The sequence below is a fragment of the Staurois parvus genome, unplaced genomic scaffold (assembly GCF_062004578.1).
Source record: "Staurois parvus isolate SC_StPar_1 unplaced genomic scaffold, SC_StPar_1.0 ptg000596l, whole genome shotgun sequence".
NCBI classification, from domain to species: Eukaryota; Metazoa; Chordata; class Amphibia; order Anura; family Ranidae; genus Staurois; species Staurois parvus.
This window is the reverse complement of record NW_028318392.1, coordinates 1,867,238-1,888,000: the sequence shown is the minus strand read 5'-3', so window position 1 is coordinate 1,888,000 and position 20,763 is coordinate 1,867,238. Positions and strand designations below refer to the sequence as shown.

The 20,763-nt window shown below is 46.1% G+C and overlaps 1 protein-coding gene across 1 annotated transcript in view; it reads right to left on the bottom strand.

The window, feature by feature from the left end:
* Window positions 1-2,912: 2,912 nt before the first annotated feature.
* The window catches only part of LOC149449913 (cytochrome P450 2J6-like), a 35,796-nt gene continuing 17,945 nt past the window's right edge, over window positions 2,913-20,763 (bottom strand). Inside the window, exons 8-9 of the mRNA XM_089692572.1 lie at window positions 9,195-9,336; window positions 2,913-3,662 (exon numbers count right to left, since the gene is read on the bottom strand). Coding sequence (XP_089548698.1) covers window positions 3,484-3,662; window positions 9,195-9,336 — 321 coding nt within the window. The 3' untranslated portion in view covers window positions 2,913-3,483. The remainder of the gene's footprint in view (window positions 3,663-9,194; window positions 9,337-20,763) is intronic.

Sequence of the window (20,763 nt, the reverse complement as noted above, 5' to 3'; positions counted from 1 at the left end):
GTTCTTTTTTTGTTTAAAACGTTTAAAATTAATACAAACCATTGAAATACCAAAAAATTAGATGAAAATTTGTTACTGTGAAAACACAAATATGATTGTAGATTGTAAGCTCCAAGGAGCAGGGCACTCCTATCCCTCTCGTATTGAACTGTATTGTTGCTGTATTGTCTCCCGTTATATCGTAAAGCGCTGAGCAAACTATTGGCGCTATATAAATCCTGTATAATAATAATAATAATGATATAAGCAGCTGCCTGCTCAGCTGGCAAAAAGTGTACGCAGTTAGACCTTAAACAATAGACATGAAAAACAGCCCCTAGGAAAGCACCCCAGGGACACAGTAGTATATAGCACTCCATGAGGCTTGTACCAGATAATTAACCCAACATGTAGACACAAGAGGAAAAAATGTGTTAAGAAAAACTATAATTCTTTATTGGGATATCAAAATACAAAAATTCACACAAACATATAAACCCTCCCCCCTAAATGTCAATACAGCATTCCTTTTCCATAGGAATAACTATAAAACAAGTTGTAGCTTGTTAAACTTCCATTACCCTAGGTAACTACTTGGTTGCACTTCACAATGTGTTAACTCTTGCGCAGATTTCTTCATATCCCAATGTGTTTAATGATCCAAAACTTAGTTTATAGGTGCCATTTACTTGCTTTACACCCCTTGAGTAACTTTAGACCAGGCGGGAACAAATTTTCAAAGCAAAATGAACATCTCAAAGTCCAACATGCAAAAACAGGATTATTCCTGTCCCTACTCCTAACTCACCACAGTATTGCATGATAAGAAATGCCCGTAGCGTAAAGAAAAGGAAGAGAAATAGCAAAGGGCAGGCATGACTAGGCCTAGAGTGGTAAGGAAGACAGGAAAGGGTTAAGAACAGCACGAAGTGGGGTTGTAAGGGATGGCTGGGACTTGATTGGTAGCTGGGGTGTGTAGGTGGGGTGTCTGCAACACCTTGGGGTGGGGGGTTTAGGGAGGGGCGTCACTCGGTAGTGGGACGTGAGAAGAGTGAGCTTGGGAGCTGCAGCGTGCCCTGTGATCGGCTGCATTCCCTGGGGACACCGTGAGTCGGCTGTGGCTGCCGTTATGGAGGGCTTACTGGCCCAGCTGCGGGAGGCTGCAGCTTCCCGGGGGGTGGATTGGCTGCAGAGCCGGGTCTCTGGTTTACTGCGGGACCCGGGCTCTTCACCAGCGGCAAGGGGGCGGGAGTGCCCACGCGCTCAGAGGTCTCAGCCTCCGGAGCGCTTTAGCCCGGGCTCCTCCCCCAGAGCTCGGCGCCGCAACGGGAGCCCGCTCAGGACCCTCCGGCCCTGCTGGCAGGGCGCTCTCCTGCCTCTGCTCGCAGGGAGGCCGAGAGGAATCCCTGTCCACGGCGGAGCTTGGTGGGCGAGTCACACGTGGAGGAAGTCCCTCCCCCCCACCCACACGGCAGAGAGGTCGGCATGGCAACAGCTCCTCCTCTGACGTTGTGCCTGTCGGGGAGGGGGCCCAGTGTGGGAGGCGTACCGCTGCGGCCACCGGGCTGTCATCTACTGCGGCAGGCGTTCCCTCTGGGAGGCCTGGAGCAGCGGCTCCGAAGAAGAGCAGAGGGAAGAGCAGTGCTGGATGGAGAGCTGCTGGGAGTGCTGCAGGAAGAAGCCCCGGGACGTTGGTGGGCGTGTCTTGTGCCGGGTGGTGGAGTCAGGAGCGGCACAGACCTGCGGGACCCGTGGCTCCTGGGACTGGGAGGCCATTCAGCCATCGAGGTGATGAAGACCGATCCGAGGGCGAGCTGTCAGAACCCGATGCGGGGGCGGCAGCTGGCCGCTCGGCGACGGTGGAGTCTGGATGTGCGGCTGATGGGACCTCTCCTGGGCAGCCTGGTGAGTTACCTGTTTCTGGGTCTTCTGTCTCCTTTTCGTCTGCTCTCCGGGACTTGTTGGGGGGAGGTCGGGCCGCCCCTTTGGGCGCGGCCTCTGCGGTGGTGGATGTCGGCATTTTCCCGTCGGGCATTGATGCGGGTCTAGGCGATTTGCTTTCTGTCCTGAGGGTCTTGGTGCGGCGCCTTGAGCGGGGCGGTAGTGGGGGCTCTGGGCCTGCTTCTGCGTGGCTCCTGCCTGATGGTGGGGATGGGTTCGGGGTCCCAGGGCGGGACATTGCGGAAGTGCGGGGCCCGGTGGTTTCTTCTCCTCCGGATTCTGTGCCGGGGGTGGGTACGGCAGAGGCCGGTGCTCTCGGCTCTGCGAGCCCCTCCACGGATTTGGGTGCGGGTGGGGGGGTTTTATATATATATATATATATAAAACTTTTTTTTTTTAAAGCATAGATAGCTGGATTTTGTGTTTTTTTTATCTTCCTGGTATTCATGTTTATTGCTCACAAGAAATAATACTGGAAATGGGGCTCATATTTTTCTAATCAAAAACACATACGTTTAAGACTATACATACATTTTGAGGGAGAATGGAGAAAAAAACTCATATGAGAACTGCTAGTGTTTCTATTAAAATGACAATGTTTATTAGAGAGAACATTCAAGATTATAATATAAATTTGATAATGATCATAGACGGAAAGATTTTATCTATTGCTTTACAAAACAGTGTAAAGTTTACAATATTAAAATGTTTATAGCTAGTCACACAGTCTGGAAACTTTTGAACAAATTCACAAGTAATTGCTTTTGTTGTTTACAAAATGACGCAAAACTTCCAAGAAGAAGCCTCAAGGTACCTAGAAATATATGATCAAATGAAAATATGTATTCCGGGAGTAAATAGACAAGAGAAATAATTCAAACAAAGGAGAATATGATCTATGGTGCACGAAAAATTCTTTATTAACATGGACAAAATTAAAAGTATAAAACAAAACACATTTTTATACTTTTTATTTTGTCTATGTTAATAAAGAAGTTTTTGTGTGCCATTGATCACCTTCTTTGTTTGAATTATTTGTCTTGAGTATTTAGAAACAATTGAGTACTGACGTGATACTTTTTTTATTTGCACTAACATACAATTTTGAGGACAAGCTTTCAGGGTATATCCCTTTCTTCAAGGTCCTGCTTCTGGATGCACAGGCCATGGGTTTTTTTTCCCGCTGGTAAAGGCTACTGATGCTAAAAGCTTCTAAAAGTCTATGTGAGTGTGGATACATAGGATAACATGAAGGGCCATTTGGAAGCAGTAAAAAAAATGCCTTACCTGATACCCCTAAAAGTGGCTGCAAAAACACCCTGTGTGCATTATAAGCTTTCTGTTCTAAAACACTAACTAAAGCATGCTGCACACTATTTCTGATATAAGAAACTGAAATATATATGAAATATACAGTACATGCAGTAATATTTTGTAGTTTTATTTGTTTCTGCCTGGGTAGATCATAATGCAGACACACAGTTATCAATGTCCAGGACTGCTGAGCTCCATAGCAGTCACACAGTCTTGTAAGTCTAAAGTTATACAGTTTTTTGACAGGAACTATCGAGGTATAGCACAAATCTTGTAAGGTTGAGGCTGCAGGTTTGTCTTAAAGACATATTTGGTGTTCACTTCTGTTACTCCTTCTGGTAAATGAAAGCTGAATGATCGCATGAGAATAGTGAAAAAGATAAATAGCTCATAGCGGGCAAGCTGCTCTCCAATACATACCCGGGCACCTGTAGAGAAAGAAAAGCAATAACCTATTACTGTTAAAAAAAGAGAAAGAATATGCCACAAAAATGGATTTAAATTTACTAAATATGCAAACATAAATATAATTGTTTAAGAAAATAACAAGACCAATTTTATTTACTCAAGGTACCCCCCCCCAATCTATACCAGGCCCTGTCATTCAGCAAATGACATGTCCCTTGGAGAGACAGTCACCAAGTGACAGTTAGACACGGGGGTGGGATCAATGAATCAAAATTTATTTTAAATGTATTTTTTTTATTTGTTCAGATTCGTTACTATGTCCATTCAGAAATTCAGATATATCCAAAGCTCCGAAAATGACATTTTCATCCAAAAACAAATCTGAACAAACCAAATCGCACATGTCTAGCACTCAACACACGTAACCTGCTCTGCATTTAAATGCAGCTGTCCATGAAAGTCAGTGTCTGGCATTGCACCGCTCTGTGCTAAGCTTGTGCATCAGCAAACACAGGTGTAATTTCTACCCATGAAAATATGTCCAAGCGCAATAGAATGCAGTAGGGATCTTTGATTATGGTCAGGTTTTCTGCTACCATGGGCTGAAGGTGAATCCTACAGGTTTGAGATTAGTGGTCCCAGGAAATTTATGTGCATATAATAATGATGATCACAAGTGCTGTGGCTGAATCATTCATGAGTGCCCACATGGAAGAAAAATATATTTGAAATATATTTTAAAAATACTCTCCCCAAATATATTGACATATATTTGAAATGCTACTATTTTGGCCATATTCAATATATTTATAAAAAATGTAAATAAATATATATATATATATATATATATATATATATTGCATGTTGAAATGGGACAGCAGGTGGGACAGCAGCAACAGCACGATCTGTGGTCAATCACAGATCAGGGTACCATGCTGCTATGATTGGCCCTGGTACCATGTGATTGCTCTGACCAATCACAGCAGTCACATTACCAGTAGTAAACAATGGCTGTCATTCATGACGTCATTGCTTACTATTTAGATCTATATGATTGTTCACAGCAATCACATGGTAAAGGGCAGTCACAGCAGCCCTGTACCGTGTAATAGCTGTGGCCTATCATTGGTACACAATGGTTGCATGAATGCATATTCCATGATCAGCTTCCCCCCCAGCCCCCCTAAATTCTTACCCACGTCCTATTTTGATCCAGCGGTGTGCCCATCTGCAGCGGAACTTGTCTGTGTTCCTTTCTTCACAGGACACAGAGGCAGCAGCAGGATCCATTAGCTGTCAATCAAGTCCTGTTAAGAGGGATCTGGGGCTGGGCTGATCCGCCTGTATGTGTCTATAGAAGCGCACAGCCCAGCTTGGGATTAAGCCTGCATGTGTGCCCCCTCGGGATAGGAGAAGCAAGGGCACCAGCTGGGGACCACAGAAGAATAGGAAAGTGTCCACTCTGTGCAATAACATTGCACAGAGCAAGAAATATACAATGTATATATACAGTATATAAAAAAACAATGTTTACAATCACGTTAACCAGCCTACAGTACATTTACTCTGAGCGGGTGGCACAAACAGGCACTGTGATGTACCCGTATGTCGTGGTGAACTTCCTAGTTTCCGGCCACGCATGTTTACAAACACACAGAACTCTGTACATGGAACAGCAATTTGGCTATTTCGTCTCCCTGAAAAGCAGGGAGAAAAAGCAGCCAGATTTGTGAGTAAAAGCAGCACATATTACAGACATTACACTTGTTAGGCACACAGTTATCTCTTTGATTTCCTCTTAATGTTTACCCGTTCCCAGCAAGTGTCATTAGTATAATATACAGTATTATCACCGATCACTGTATTAGTGTCACTTGTGATGTCGGTGTCAGTAAAGCTGGCCATACACGTGTAGATTTTTGGCCGAGAATATTCATAAGAAAAGTCATACGAAAATTCTTTGAACATTCAACGAATGGACAAATGTTGTTCGAAAATTGTCTTCTGCGTTTAACATTTGGTTTTAAAATGAATGTAATTTCTGCACAATAACTACATATACTGGCCAACGATTCATTTGATCAAGAAAAGTTTTCCTTCCTGCCCCTTCGAATTTTCTCGTCACTGCGGTAGAAAACAAACATCGATCTAACCCCACTAACGATTAGAAAATCAAACAAATATTTTTGAAACAAAAATTCTTGAATGAAAATCTATACGTGTATGGCCAGCTTTAGTGTCCCTCCCAGCCAGTGTCAATTAGCACCAGATTGCCTTCCAAACTATCACAGTCACACTATAGGTTGCTGATCACCGCCATTACAAGTTTAGCATCTATAGCTTTGTAAATTCCAATATATACACCATATTTTGTGAACACTGTAACTTTCACACAAACCAATTAATATTTTGGCCTATATTTATGAAGAAATGTGATTTTGCTGATATGTTTTATAACAGAAAGTAGAAAATATAATTTTTTTCAACAATTTTGGTCTTTTTCGTTTATGTAGTAAAAAGTAAATAACCCAGTGGTGATCAAATACCACCAAAATAAAGCTCTATTTGTGTGAAAAACAATTATACAGATTTAATTTGCATGCAGTGTTTCATGAGCAATTGTTATTTAAAATAGCACAGTGGTGAATAGGATAAAATGCCCTTGTCATGAAGTGGGTAAAACCTTCCGGAGGTGGTTAATTTCTTCATTTTCAAAAAAATTGTGACAAAAAAATTAAAACTTCAAAAAACTCACCAGGTCTTTTACTATATGCCTATGTATTAATATACTATGTACATAAATTTAGCTCAATGTAAACCAGAACCACTTTTCACCATGGAGAGATATGCGTGCCACTTTTTCCTCCTCCCTACATCAGGGACCCAACTTATGATCCTGCACACAGACCAACTGATTTTATAAAACGCCCCTGGCCTCTTTTCAAATTTTTTTTAATATGTTAAGAAAGAGTCAATGTCTGGTCTTTCTGTATCCTCTCATACCTGTATATTAATTTTTACATTTACCGACAGCCCCATCATTGAAAGAAGGAACAGATGTATGTTTCTGTCTCCTGCTGTCTTTATCCCCAGAGGTGTTTTCCTGCATTAACCCAAAATCTGCATACATTTTCAACACTTTGCCATTTGTATTACATATAGTGTTTCCTTTATTTATAATATGAACCAGAACTGGGTAGGAGAAAGCAGCACAGGGGACACAATATGAAATTATTTATTTATTTTGTGTACTTATATAGCGCTGTCAATTTATGCAGCACTTTACATATATATTGTACATTCACATCAGTCCCTAACCCTCAAGGGGCATACAATCTAAGGTCCCTAATTCACATATAAGGGCCAATTTAGACAGGATCCAATTAACCTACCAGCATGTCTTTGGAGTGTGGGAGGAAACCGGAGTACCCGTAGGAAACCCACGCAGGCACAGGGAGAACATGCAAACTCCAGGCAGGTGGTGCCGTGGTTGGGATTTGAACCAACGACCCTAGTACTGCCAGGCAGAAGTGCTAACCATTTAGACACTGTGCTGCCCATGAAATGCCATCCTTTATTCCACATAGCTCTGTTGTTACAGCCCATGGCAATTATATTGTCTATGGTGTTACCTCTGCCTATAATGAAACAGAGGAAGTATAGTAAATTAGGATTTTCACCCTCATACCTAGATAAAAAAAATTGTTGCAAAGTAAAAATAAGACTCTCTCTAATAACAAATAATCAGGTTTTGATTTTCATTTGCTGATCTGCAATGGAAAAAGGAAACAGGGCAGTTTCCATAAATCGTCCATAGGGAACCTATGTAGAAATATTTTTTACCTAATATACAGTTAGGTCCATATATATTTGGACACAGGCACGATTTTAATTGTTTTCAGGTATATACCAAAACATAATCAAGAGATAGTTATATAATGGATATGGGCTGAAAGTGCACACTCTCAGGTTTAATTTGAGTATATGTACATCCACATTGGAGGAAGGATTTAGGAATTACATCTCTTAAAGAGTAGCCATCCCCCCTTTTTCAAGGGATCAAAAGTAATTGGACAATTGAATATGTTCATAAACAAAATGTTCATTTTTAATATTTTGTTGAGAATCCTTTACTGGCAATAACTGCCTGAAGTCTGGAACTCATGGACATTACCAAAGACTGGGTTTCCTCCTTTCTGATGCTTTGCCAGGCTCTAACTGCAGCTGTCTTCAGTTGTTCTTTGTTTGTGGCTCTTTCTGCCTTTAGTATTGCCTTCAGCAAGTGAAATGCTTGCTCAATGGGGTTGAGATCAGGTGATTGACCTGATCATTGCAGAATATACCACTTCCTTTCCTTCAAAAGCTCCTAGGTTGCTTTTGCAGTGTGTTTTGGATCATTGTCCATCTGTACTGTGAAGAGCCGTCCAATCAACTTTGCTGTATTTGGCTGAATCTGGGCTGACAGTATATCTCTAAACATTGCAGAATTCATCCAGCTGCTTCTGTCACATCATCAATAAACACCAATGACCCAGTGCCACTGGAAGCCATGCATGCCCATGCCATCACACTGCCTGCACCATATTTTACAGATGATGTTGTGTGCTTTGGATCATGAGCTGTTCCAAGCCTTCTCCACACTTTTTTCTTCTCGTCATTCTGGTACAGATTAATCTTAGTTTCATCCGACCAAAGAATGCTTTTTCAGAACTGGTCTGGCTTTTTTAGATGTTTTTTGGCAAAGTCTAATCTGGCTTTTCTATTCTTCAGGCTTATGAATGGTTTGCAACTTGTGGTGAACCCTCTGTATTTGCTCTCGTGAAGTCTTCTCTTGATTGTAGACTTTGACAATGATACGCCCACCTCCTGGAGAGTGTCCTTCACTTGTATGGATGTTGTGAATGTGTTTTTCTTTACCATAGAGAGGATCCTGTGATCATCCACCACTGTTGTCTTCCATGGATGTCCATGCCTTTTTATGTTGCTGAGCTCACCAATGCATGCTTTTTTCCTCAGAATGTGCCAAACTGTTGATTTAGCCACTTTTAACGTTGCTGCTATCTCTCTGATGGATTTGTTTCATTTTTGAAGCCTTACAATGGCCTGTTTCACTTGCATGGACAGCTCCTTTGAACGCACAATGTAAGTTCACAGCAATAGATTCCAAATGCAAATACCACACTTAGAATCAACTCCAGACCTTTTACCTGCTTAATTAATGAAGAAATAATGAAGGAGTAGCCCACACCTGGCCATGAAACAGCTTTTGATTCAATTGTCCAATTACTTTTGGTCCCTTGAAAAAGGGGGATGGCTGCTCTTAAGAGCTGTAATTCATAAACCCTTTCCCCAATTTGGATGTACATACCCTCAAATTAAACCTGAGAGTGTGCACTTTCAGCCCATATCCATTATATAAATATAGCTTGAATATGTTTTGGTAAATATCTGAAAAAACTAAAATTGTGCCTGAGTCCAAATATATATGGACCTAACTGTAGGTAGAACACTGCTAGTGCATATCCTAGTTTACAAAATATCTCGGCACCTACCAGCAGAAAAAGGCAAAAAGGCCTCATTTACTGAAAACTTCCCATGTTTGTCCAGAAAGTGATGAGGGTTGAATTGATAAGGTGTTTTCCAGTACTCAGTATCACGCAGTACAGAATCCACATTGGCCAAAATCACTGTATTCTTGGAGGAGGTAATAAGAAAAACAGAAAAAAAGTAATTAAATATATAACATTATACAGGAATTGTAAAAAGCAATTCTCTATTTAAATCATTTAGTTCCCTTAAATTCGTTTAACTCGTTTAATTAGTTTTTAGAATTCGTTGCGTTTCATTTTTTTATTTGATTCAATCTGATTTCATTTTTTTATTTGATTCAATCTGAATTCAGCTCTACTGAATTCAGAAAATTTGAACTGGCATTCCAATTTGAATTTATTCTATTCGAAATTTGAATTTCGGAAGAAGGTTATATTCTTTATTTTTTTTTCTATTCTATTCCTTTCTATTCTCTTGGTTCCTATTCTTTTCAATGCTATTTTAATCTATTCAAATTTATTCTATTCAAAAATTCGAATCTCGGAAGACGGTTATATTTTTTCTATTTTATTCTATTCTATGCTTTTCTATTCTATTCTTTTCTATTCTATTTTTATCTATTCTATTCAAATTCAACACATTTCAGAAGACAGTTATATTCTTTCTATTTCTTTCTAATTCGTTACTATTGTAATTCAGAAATTTAGATACATCAGAATTTAAATAACAAAACATTTGTCCAAATTTTGATTCAGAACTAAACGAACCACGCGTCTAGAAAGAAATATGTGGTCTGCTATTACTGGCCCTCTATTGGAAAGAATAGTTATTTAACTGCGTACACATTTAATATATCTAAGTCATAGACATAGGACAAGTAATCACCAAATGAGAGTTACACAAATGTCAAAATATCTAAACTTGTTGCAGGTAAGTAACTTAGGAACAGGGATGAGGAAAACAAATCTGAGTTTTAACTTTCTTGAAATGTTGGCATAAATCAGAATATTTTAGGGAAATTTCACTATATTAGCAAAATAGGAATCCGAGTTAATAGAAAAGGCATATTAATAGGTTTCTGGTGTTTTTTAACCATGCAATTGGATTTAAATGGCTCCTACAGATTAAGGAAGCTCCTTTCAACTGTCCTGATCTGTACCGTGCCATAAATGGCTGTTTACAAGCATTATAATTAGACATTTTTAAACAGTAAGAAAATAATTACATAAATACAAAAAAGGAGAAAAACAAACAAACAAAAACACTTAGAGAGATCACACAGTTGCATACAAATTTCATCCAAGATTCAGATACAGTATTTTTTTTCCAATTCAATTGCAAAATGTGTAAAAGTGTGAACCTTGTGTGCAAACGTTTTATAAATAAACCCATTAATGGAATAAATGAAAAAGGAAAAATTCATATCAAATACTTACAGTAATTTTCCTTTCATGATGGACTCCATGGCAACATACGTTTGGAGTAGGTCTGCCCTCACTCCTACCCCATGGGACCATACTCTCATAAATTTCAAGGCTAAACCAGATGCCCCATTTTGTAAGTAGCCTATTCATGACACTGGGAGAGTACCCATGCTGCCATGGGGTCCATCAGGAATGAAAAATTACAGTAAGTATTTGTTAGGAAAGTTTAGAATTTCCTGACAGACTCCATGGCTGCATACGTTTGGGAACTAACTAGCCACAAATACACAAGTGGGATTGCTGAACAAAAAAAGGCTTTAATCTCAACCATTTACATACAGCACCTTTAGACCAAAATTAACAGAACATACAGAAGCAGGCTCCACACAATAGTGACCCATAAACGTATTAATTAGAGATGAGCGAATCGAACATGGCGAAGTGGAATTCGTTTCGAAGATCAGGAAAAATTCGATTCGCGCCGAATCCGAAAATTAGCAAACTTCGGATGCACGAATCGAATTTTCCCAAAAATGGCGGCGACATGTGTGGCGACGGAGCGGGGATCTCTGGGAAGGCGCGCAGACAAGGCGCGCTGACCCATAATACATTCATTCATGACATGTGATCGCATTAGCCAATCAGCAGCCAGCCAGCCAGCACTGTGTAATGGTGGAGCTATAAATTGCGGCCATCTTCGAATTCTCCATTAGCCTCCGGTCATTCAAGAGAGACAGACCTGTCTGTATTAGGGACAGAGTTAGGGCCACAGAGACTTTAGGGCCACAGAATCGTTACTCAGGGACACAGAATCGTTACCCAGGGACACAGAATTGTTACTCAGGGACACAGAATCGTTACTCAGGGACACAGAATTGTTACTCAGGGACACAGAATTGTTACTGAGGGACACAGAATCGTTACTCAGGGACACAGAATTGTTACTCAGGGACACAGAATTGTTACTCAGGGACACAGAATCGTTACTGAGGGACACAGAATCGTTACTGAGGGACACAGAATCGTTACTCAGGGACACAGAATTGTTACTCAGGGACACAGAATTGTTACTGAGGGACACAGAATCGTTACTCAGGGACACAGAATCGTTACTGAGGGACACAGAATCGTTACTCAGGGACACAGAATTGTTACTCAGGGACACAGAATCGTTACTTTCTGCTTCACAACCACTATTGAATTAAAGAGTATGTCAGACAACACGCAGAGGAGTGGCAGAGGAGGCAATGTTTCAGGAGCGAGCAGACGTGGCAGCAGAGGAAGGGGTCGAGGCAGCACTAGTCGCAGCCAGAGGCCAGTGCTCCCGGTGTCATCCAGCGGTCGTGTCTCCACCGACAACCCTGCCGTCATCGATTGGTTGACTCGGTCGTCTTCCTCTTCCCAGGTCACCTCTGACACCTACAGCCAACGGTCGGTGGGTACGTCAGACACAACCGTTAGTTGGCATGGCCCGGGAGCAAGCCCACTGAAATCACGTGTCCTCTGCCTGCCCCTGTCCTTTGGTGTTCCCTCACCAAGCGAAGTATCGCATGCTGTGGGCTCAGCCCCACTGTACAGTGAGGAAGAGCTAACAGAGGGCGGTCAGGAACGGGGGGAGACATCCGCCTCTTCAGCAGCCAGGCGAAGAAGTACTGGCGAGGAGAGTGGCTCGGTAGCCGGTCTAGAGACAGGTCTGTCTCCTGACCCACACGCAGCCGAGTGGGCTAGTAGTGACGCGGAGACCCTAATTGATGATGATGAGGCTGATCGCACTTGGCAGCCTCGTCGTCATCAGGCTATTGCTTCCGCATCATCAGGAGAAGAGGGTGCCAGCTTGCCAGCGAGCAAAACAGTCGGTGGGTTGCCCAGGAGGCAGCAGGGTCGCAGCAGTGTCAGTGGAGGCAAACGACCACGGAGTAGAGCACCAGCTCCACTGCAGCCTACCACCACGGCCAGTAGTGGTGCCGGTGTGCACGGAGGAAGTAGCAGTCAGCCAGTGAGGAGTAGCGGGGGCAAAGTTTCCTACTCGGCGGTGTGGCAATTTTTCGTCAAGCCGCCCGAGGAAGTAAACGTAGCCGTATGTCGACTATGTGGCCAGAAAGTCAAGCGTGGCCAGGGGGCCCATGTTGGGACTACAGCGTTGCGTCAGCATATGCAGCGTCGCCATTCGGTGGCCTGGGAAAACCGTGATAAAGATACGGCGGTTCTGCCTGCCCCAGCCCCCGCTCCATCACCCGCTCCGTTACTTGCTCCGTCACCCGACGTCAATCGCCCTCTATCAGCCAGTCAAGGCTCCAACACCTCTGCTGAGGGGAGTTGTCGCTCGTTGGCATCTTCCGCTCATTCAGATGCTCCTTCTCCTGCTACTCCTCTTCACGGATTCCGTCAGCAGTCTTTCTTGGAATCCGTTTCCAAGAGACAACAGTTTGCGAGCACGCACCCGACGGTGCAGAAGCTGAACGTCCTCCTGTCCAAGTTGCTGGTGCTGCAGTCCCTCCCTTTCCAAGTGGTGGACTCAGCACCTTTCCGAGAAATGATGGCTTGTGCCGCGCCGCGGTGGAGAGTGCCAAGCCGGCATTTCTTCGCCAAAAAGGCAGTGCCAGCCCTGCATTCACATGTAGAAGAGATGGTGGGCCAGTCTTTGAGCATGTCGGTCTCTGCCAAAGTGCACGGCAGCGCCGACGTGTGGAGCTGTAACTACGGTCAGGGACAGTACATGTCATTTACGGCCCACTGGGTGAACGTGGTGCTGGCACAGCCGCACCAGCAACTTGGACAGGTCACGCTGCTTTTGCCTCCACGTTTGCACGTCCTTGGTCCAGCAAAGATGTCCGCCTCTACCACCTCTTCTTCCGCCGTGTCCTCAGCCGCCACCCCTGTGCCAAGTCCCATTACCCGACCGGCATATCACATGTGCAGGGCGCAACGGTGTCACGCTGTGCTGCACCTGGTATGCCTTGGCGAACGTAGTCACACAGGGGAGGAACTTCTGAGTGTAATGAACAGAGAAATCGACAGATGGCTGTCTCCGCGCAAACTGAAAATCGGAACCATGTTGACCGACAACGGAAAGAACATGGTGTCTGCTCTGCGTCAAGGAAGGTTGTGCCATGCGCCATGCATGGCTCACGTGTTCAATCTGGTTGTCAAGCGGTTCCTAAAATCCACCATCCCACTGCAAGACATCCTTAAAATGTCACGTAAACTTTGCAGGCATTTCAGCCATTCCTACACCGCAAAGCACACCCTCCTTGAGCTGCAGCGGCAGAACGGAATTCCACAGCATCGCCTGATCTGCGACGTTGCAACAAGGTGGAATTCAACCCTACATATGTTAGACCGCCTTTACGAACAGCGAAAGGCCATCACCGATTTCCTGATGTTACAAGCGGATAAAGGTACTCCCCTGTGTAACTTCGATGTCAGCCATTGGCAGCTCATGCGTGACACCTGCCGCTTGCTCAGGCCCTTTGAGGAGGCCACGCTATTCGTGAGTCAGCAGGACTATGGGATGAACGACGTCATTCCTCTGTTGCACGTCCTGGAACAAATGCTGTTAACAATGGCTGGTCAGGGTACGGTAGACGTGGCGCACAGATCTCAATGCCACATGACCCCTGTGGGGGCAGGACAGGAAGAAGAGGAGGAGGTAGAGGAGGACATTGGTGCTCAGGAATTATTGAGTGAAATGGGTGGTTTTTCCACTCAGCGGACAGGAGTGGAGGAGCAGGAGCATCTGGTAGAGGAGGAGGAGGAGGAGACAGAGGACCCAGACGCACCGTGGCAGTATGCTGTGGAGATGGAGGCAGGGAGTCCCTCGCATTCCTTGGCACAAATGGCCCATAGCATGCTCGCTTGCTTGCGTAGCGACAGCCGAATAATAACCATCAGACAGAGGGATGACTTTTGGCTGTCCACCTTGTTGGACCCTCGCTACCGTTCAAAAATGGTGGCCTTTTTCACACCTGCTGAGAGGGAGGCCAAAATAAAGTACTATAAAAACCACCGATGTAGTCAGTTGGTCTCTGCCTTTCTGCGCCAACGTCCATCCTCAGACACTGTGGGCCCTGTGCGCTCGCGTTCCGCTGCCATGGCAGCAGGGGAGGGGTGGGGTGGTAGGAGCAGTGGCAGCTGCACCAGCAGCGGCTGCCTCAGTCTGCAGTCGATGATGAGTAGCTTTCTTCACCAGCGCAGTGAGGAAACTACTAACCAGCCGCAGCAGCAGCAGCATCAGGTGGACCTGGAGCAGGACCTCAAACAACAGGCTCAGGCCTACTTGGACAGCACCCTGCCAACCGAGGTAGACAATCCCCTTGACTACTGGGCAACGAAACTTGACCTTTGGCCCCAACTAGCTGAATTTGCCCTTGAAAGGCTGTCATGCCCGGCCAGTAGCGTGGCATCGGAGCGCGTGTTTAGTGCGGCAGGAGGTATTGTAACTCCGCGGAGGACACGACTGTCCACCCAAAGTGTGGAGAGACTCACGTTTGTGAAAATGAATCAGGCGTGGATTAGTCTGGATTTCAAACCACCAGTTCCTGACACAACTGACTAAATCCGCCATGAATCATGCCCCAAACATGTTATTATTTTTAACATAGGCCTCTGTATGGCCTTCAATTTAAGCTGCTTACGCTTCGCCACTCTGCCATGGGCCCCTGTACCGCCTCCTCTTGCTGCTGCCAGGTCCAGAGTGTGTCATGGGTCCCTGTACGGCCTCCCATTGCTGCTGACTTCATCGCCAGACTCTGCCATGTGCCACTTTCAGGTCTCCTTACACTGTTGGTGGGTTCCATTTTGTGATAGGGTGCTGTATGGCCTTCCATTGCTGCTGCCTCCACCGCCACCCTGCGCCATGTGCCTCTGTCGTCTGCTCATGCTGCTGACGGCTTCCGCTTTTTAACCGAGGCCTGTGTTTGGCTTCCGAATACTGCTGCATCCACCGCCACCCTGCGCCATGTGTCTCTGTCGTCTGCTCACGCTGCTGACGGCTTCCGCTTTTTAACCTAGGCCTGTGTATGGCTTCAGAATAATGCTGCCTACACCGCCACCCTGCGCCATGTGCCTCTGTCGTCTGCTCACGCTGCTGCCAGGTCCATACTGATTCATGGCCCCCTGTACCGGCTCCTCATGAACGTGGTTCAGCGGGTTTGCATCACTTAACGGCAAATCGTTGACAAACGCTGGGACGTTCAGTGTTGTGCGCATTAAGCCAGACACCAAAGGGCAGCACAGACCTGTTATTACTCGCTCAAGCATGGCTGAACAAAACCAGTCTCTACCACAAATTGGACCCAGACCTGCCCAGGGTCTCGTAAGTAGATTGCACGGAGGAGTAGAGTTCGTTATTGGAATTAACTGTGAGGGACTTTTAAACCTAGGCCTGTGTATGGCCTTCAATTGAAGCTGCTTCTGCTCCGCCACTCTGCCATTGGACTCTTGATAGTCGTCGACTATCAAGAGTCCAATGGCAGAGTGGCGGAGCAGAAGCAGCTTCAATTGAAGGCCATACACAGGCCTAGGTTTAAAAGTCCCTCACAGTTAATTCCAATAACGAACTCTACTCCTCCGTGCAATCTACTTACGAGACCCTGGGCAGGTCTGGGTCCAATTTGTGGTAGAGACTGGTTTTGTTCAGCCATGCTTGAGCGAGTAATAACAGGTCTGTGCTGCCCTTTGGTGTCTGGCTTAATGCGCACAACACTGAACGTCCCAGCGTTTGTCAACGATTTGCCGTTAAGTGATGCAAACCCGCTGAACCACGTTCATGAGGAGCCGGTACAGGGGGCCATGAATCAGTATGGACCTGGCAGCAGCGTGAGCAGACGACAGAGGCACATGGCGCAGGGTGGCGGTGTAGGCAGCATTATTCTGAAGCCATACACAGGCCTAGGTTAAAAAGCGGAAGCCGTCAGCAGCGTGAGCAGACAACAGAGACACATGGCGCAGGGTGGCGGTGGATGCAGCAGTATTCGGAAGCCAAACACAGGCCTCGGTTAAAAAGCGGAAGCCGTCAGCAGCTTGAGCAGACGACAGAGGCACATGGCGCAGGGTGGCGGTGGAGGCAGCAGCAATGGAAGGCCATACAGCACCCTATCACAAAATGGAACCCACCAACAGTGTAAGGAGACTTGAAAGTGGCACATGGCAGAGTCTGGCGATGAAGTCAGCAGCAATGGGAGGCCGTACAGGGACCCATGACACACTCTGGACCTGGCAGCAGCAAGAGGAGGCGGTACAGGGGCCCATGGCAGAGTGGCGAAGCGTAAGCAGCTTAAATTGAAGGCCATACAGAGGCCTATGTTAAAAAGTCCCCCCAGCAGCAGCGTGGGGAGACGACTATTAGTCGTCTCCCCACGCTGCTGCTGGGGGGACTTTTTAACATAGGCCTCTGTATGGCCTTCAATTTTAGCTGCTTACGCTCCGCCACTCTGCCATGGGCCCCTGTACCGCCTCCTCATGCTGCTGCCAGGCCCGTAATCTGCCATGGGCCCCCGTACCGACTCCTCATGCTGCTGCCAGGCCCGTAATCTGTCATGGGCCCCTGTACCGCCTCCTCATGCTGCTGCCAGGTCCAGAGTGTGTCATGGGTCCCTGTACGGCCTCCCATTGCTGCTGTCTCCATCGCCACACTCTGCCATGTGCCACTTTCAGGTCTCCTCACACTGCTGGTGGGTTCCATTTTGTCATAGGGTGCTGTATGGCCTCCCATTGCTGCTGCCAGGCCCGTAATCTGCCATGGGCCCCCGTACCGACTCCTCATGCTGCTGCCAGGCCCGTAATCTGTCATGGGCCCCTGTACCGCCTCCTCATGCTGCTGCCAGGTCCAGAGTGTGTCATGGGTCCCTGTACGGCCTCCCATTGCTGCTGTCTCCATCGCCACACTCTGCCATGTGCCACTTTCAGGTCTTCTCACACTGCTGGTGGGTTCCATTTTGTCATAGGGTGCTGTATGGCCTCCCATTGCTGCTGCCAGGCCCGTAATCTGCCATGGGCCCCCGTACCGACTCCTCATGCTGCTGCCAGGCCCGTAATCTGTCATGGGCCCCTGTACCGCCTCCTCATGCTGCTGCCAGGTCCAGAGTGTGTCATGGGTCCCTGTACGGCCTCCCATTGCTGCTGTCTCCATCGCCACACTCTGCCATGTGCCACTTTCAGGTCTCCTCACACTGCTGGTGGGTTCCATTTTGTCATAGGGTGCTGTATGGCCTCCCATTGCTGCTGCCAGGCCCGTAATCTGCCATGGGCCCCCGTACCGACTCCTCATGCTGCTGCCAGGCCCGTAATCTGTCATGGGCCCCTGTACCGCCTCCTCATGCTGCTGCCAGGTCCAGAGTGTGTCATGGGTCCCTGTACGGCCTCCCATTGCTGCTGTCTCCATCGCCACACTCTGCCATGTGCCACTTTCAGGTCTCCTCACACTGCTGGTGGGTTCCATTTTGTCATAGGGTGCTGTATGCCTCCCATTGCTGCTGCCTCCACCGCCACACTGTGGCTCCACACTCTGGTTTTGGCCCCGTGACTGCCCAAATGAGTGAAGTGTGCGGTGATTCTAAGATCGACGGCACTCATCTGCATGTCATACTGACTGACAGTATTATTTCTCTTCCCCAGCAGACTCCAAGGGCATTTAAATTAAAGGTACAGTGTTCTGCACTAATATAAAGGCTCTCTGAAGCCTAGAAACACCCTTTTTACACGTTAAATTCGCAGCGAATATATTCGCCTCGAATCGAATTTATTCCGCGAATTCGGCGAATCAGCCGAATCGAATTTTTGAATAATTCGCTCATCTCTAGTATTAATAGATGACGCCATTCTTCAGATTATTTCAGGAGCCTCATGATGAGAAGCCACCCAAGACGTCGAGACACCTCTGAGTGTGCAGCCACTGCCTCTAGGGGAACCAAGCACTTCACCCAATATGCCTGTTGGATAGCCTGCATGATCCAAGCATCAATAGTCCTGGAGGCATCTTGTTTCCCTCTATTCTCTCGAGAGAAGTGCACTAACAGATGATCAGAGAGGCTGAAAGTCCAGGCCAGATTGAAGGAAGTAGTGAGTTTGGGGCTTAATGCATGACCCACCTGAAATGTACACAAACTCTTGTAGACAGTAGACTCTGTGCTAGTTCTTCTGGCACTCATCAAGGTAGAGATGACCTGGAGGTTCAGCCAAGGACCACTAGCCTTTTCCTCTCAAGAACCAAATCATCAGGTGGGGGCTCGCTGGCCACGGATGTACAGTTGTGCCCTGTGAGAGAAGATCCAGCCTGAAAGGTAGAGGCACTAGGTCCTGGTAGCTGAGTTGCAACAGTAGGGGAAACCAGGGCCTTTTCAACCAGTAAAATATCACTGCCAGTATCTCCACATCTTCCGATTGGAGCCTCTGGAGAAATCTGAGTATAAGCAGGACTGGGGGAACGCATATGCTTTGCAAACCTTCCACTGGTCTGTCAGTGCATCTATCCCAAGGGTCTGGGGGCACTGACCGTTAGTGTAGAATTTCTCCTAAGGGAGAGGATCCACCTGATGTAGTCCACCTGGGAGTTCATGTCCCTGGTACAAAGACTGCAGAGATGTTGGAGAGATTTTTCTGACCCCATGACATAATCAGCTCTACCTCTTGCCACAAACTCATACTGCAACCCCCCCCCCCCTTTATTTAGGAGACTGCAGTGGTATTAACTAGCCTCAGAATTACTGAAGCTCCTTTTGTGAGATGGTGAAATGAAAGGTGCAGAAGGCTTCTCAAGGGTTCCAGGACATTCGACATGACCCCTCAAGAGGGAAACCACCAACAGCCCTGTGCAACCTCTGAGAGGCAATACGTACCCCAGCCCCTGCTGCTGGCATGGTGATTATGACAAAAGAGTTGGGGGTGATAGAGTGTCAGATGAGTAGGTTCTCCTTCAGGAACCACAAAAGAAGGCTCCTCTTCATTGACAGAGAGATATGTATGATTTGATTATTGCTTCCTGACCTCTATTGTTGGAGCAATCCTCTTGGGGAAGGGACACGACCTCCACTATACCCATTTCACCATTGGTGCTGTGGAACCTATGGTGCCAATAATCATTTAGACACTGGAAAACCCAGGGATGAGAGGATGACAGTACCAAGGGGATCTTGCTCTGAATCTCCAGAATCTTCTCTAGAGGCAGCACAATAGTACTTTGGGCTGTATCGAACTGGGCTTCAAGATATACGAGGGACTGCTTGGGACTTAGATGACGTTTCTCTTGATTTGCCAGACAGCTGAGCTCCTGGAGTACCCAAGGACCTGGTCTCTGGGTCTCACAAGCAGCTAATTGCATTGGGACAATAAATGAAGGTTGTCCAAGTAGTGGTGTAGGTGTATGGCTCACTTTTTGATCAAGGCCAACAACTCCCCTTTGTAGAACACACAAGGCGATGTTGAGAGCCCAAGTGGAAGACATGTAAACTGAAGGTGTTCCTGACCTACTGTGATTCAGGAAAATGTTTGGAAGAAACCTGAGATGGGCACGTGAAAGTAGGCATCTTTTAGATCTATAGAACTCCACTCCTTCATGGATTCTTGCACCATTTGTTTAACTAGGGATATTATCTGCTAATTATTACTCTCCCTTTCTCCAACTGATGGTTAAAACATGCTTCACATAAAGATTAGCCCACCAGGGCCTGAGATCCTAGAAGGGTTTCTCTCTTTTCATGACGAGAACTGATGGTCAGTCCTAGAAGGGCTATGCAACAGAAAAAAGGTAAATAAAATTATTAACTATTAGAACCTTGTGAGAGGAGGAAAAGAAAAAAAATCCATCGTTTCTTACCTGCTAAGCAAGGGTTGGCCACCATGGGGCAGTGACACATTCATAGCATAGCACAGGGGGCAGGCAGATCCAGAACACTTACATGTAGAAACAAAAAACAAGCATATTTGGCAGATCTACCGAACCAGATGGAAAAAAGCAGCCTAGAAGCATTAGGAGCAAGATCCCTTACCAGTCATGAGTATGTTAAGAGTGCGGGGAGAATCAGCACACAGAGCCCTCAGTAAAACCAAATCTGACAGGAAATAGAATGTACAGGGAGCCCTCACACTGTCTATATACTGCCATGTATGAGTAAACCAAGTCTCAGTTTAACCCAAGGCATCGCTTGTGCGT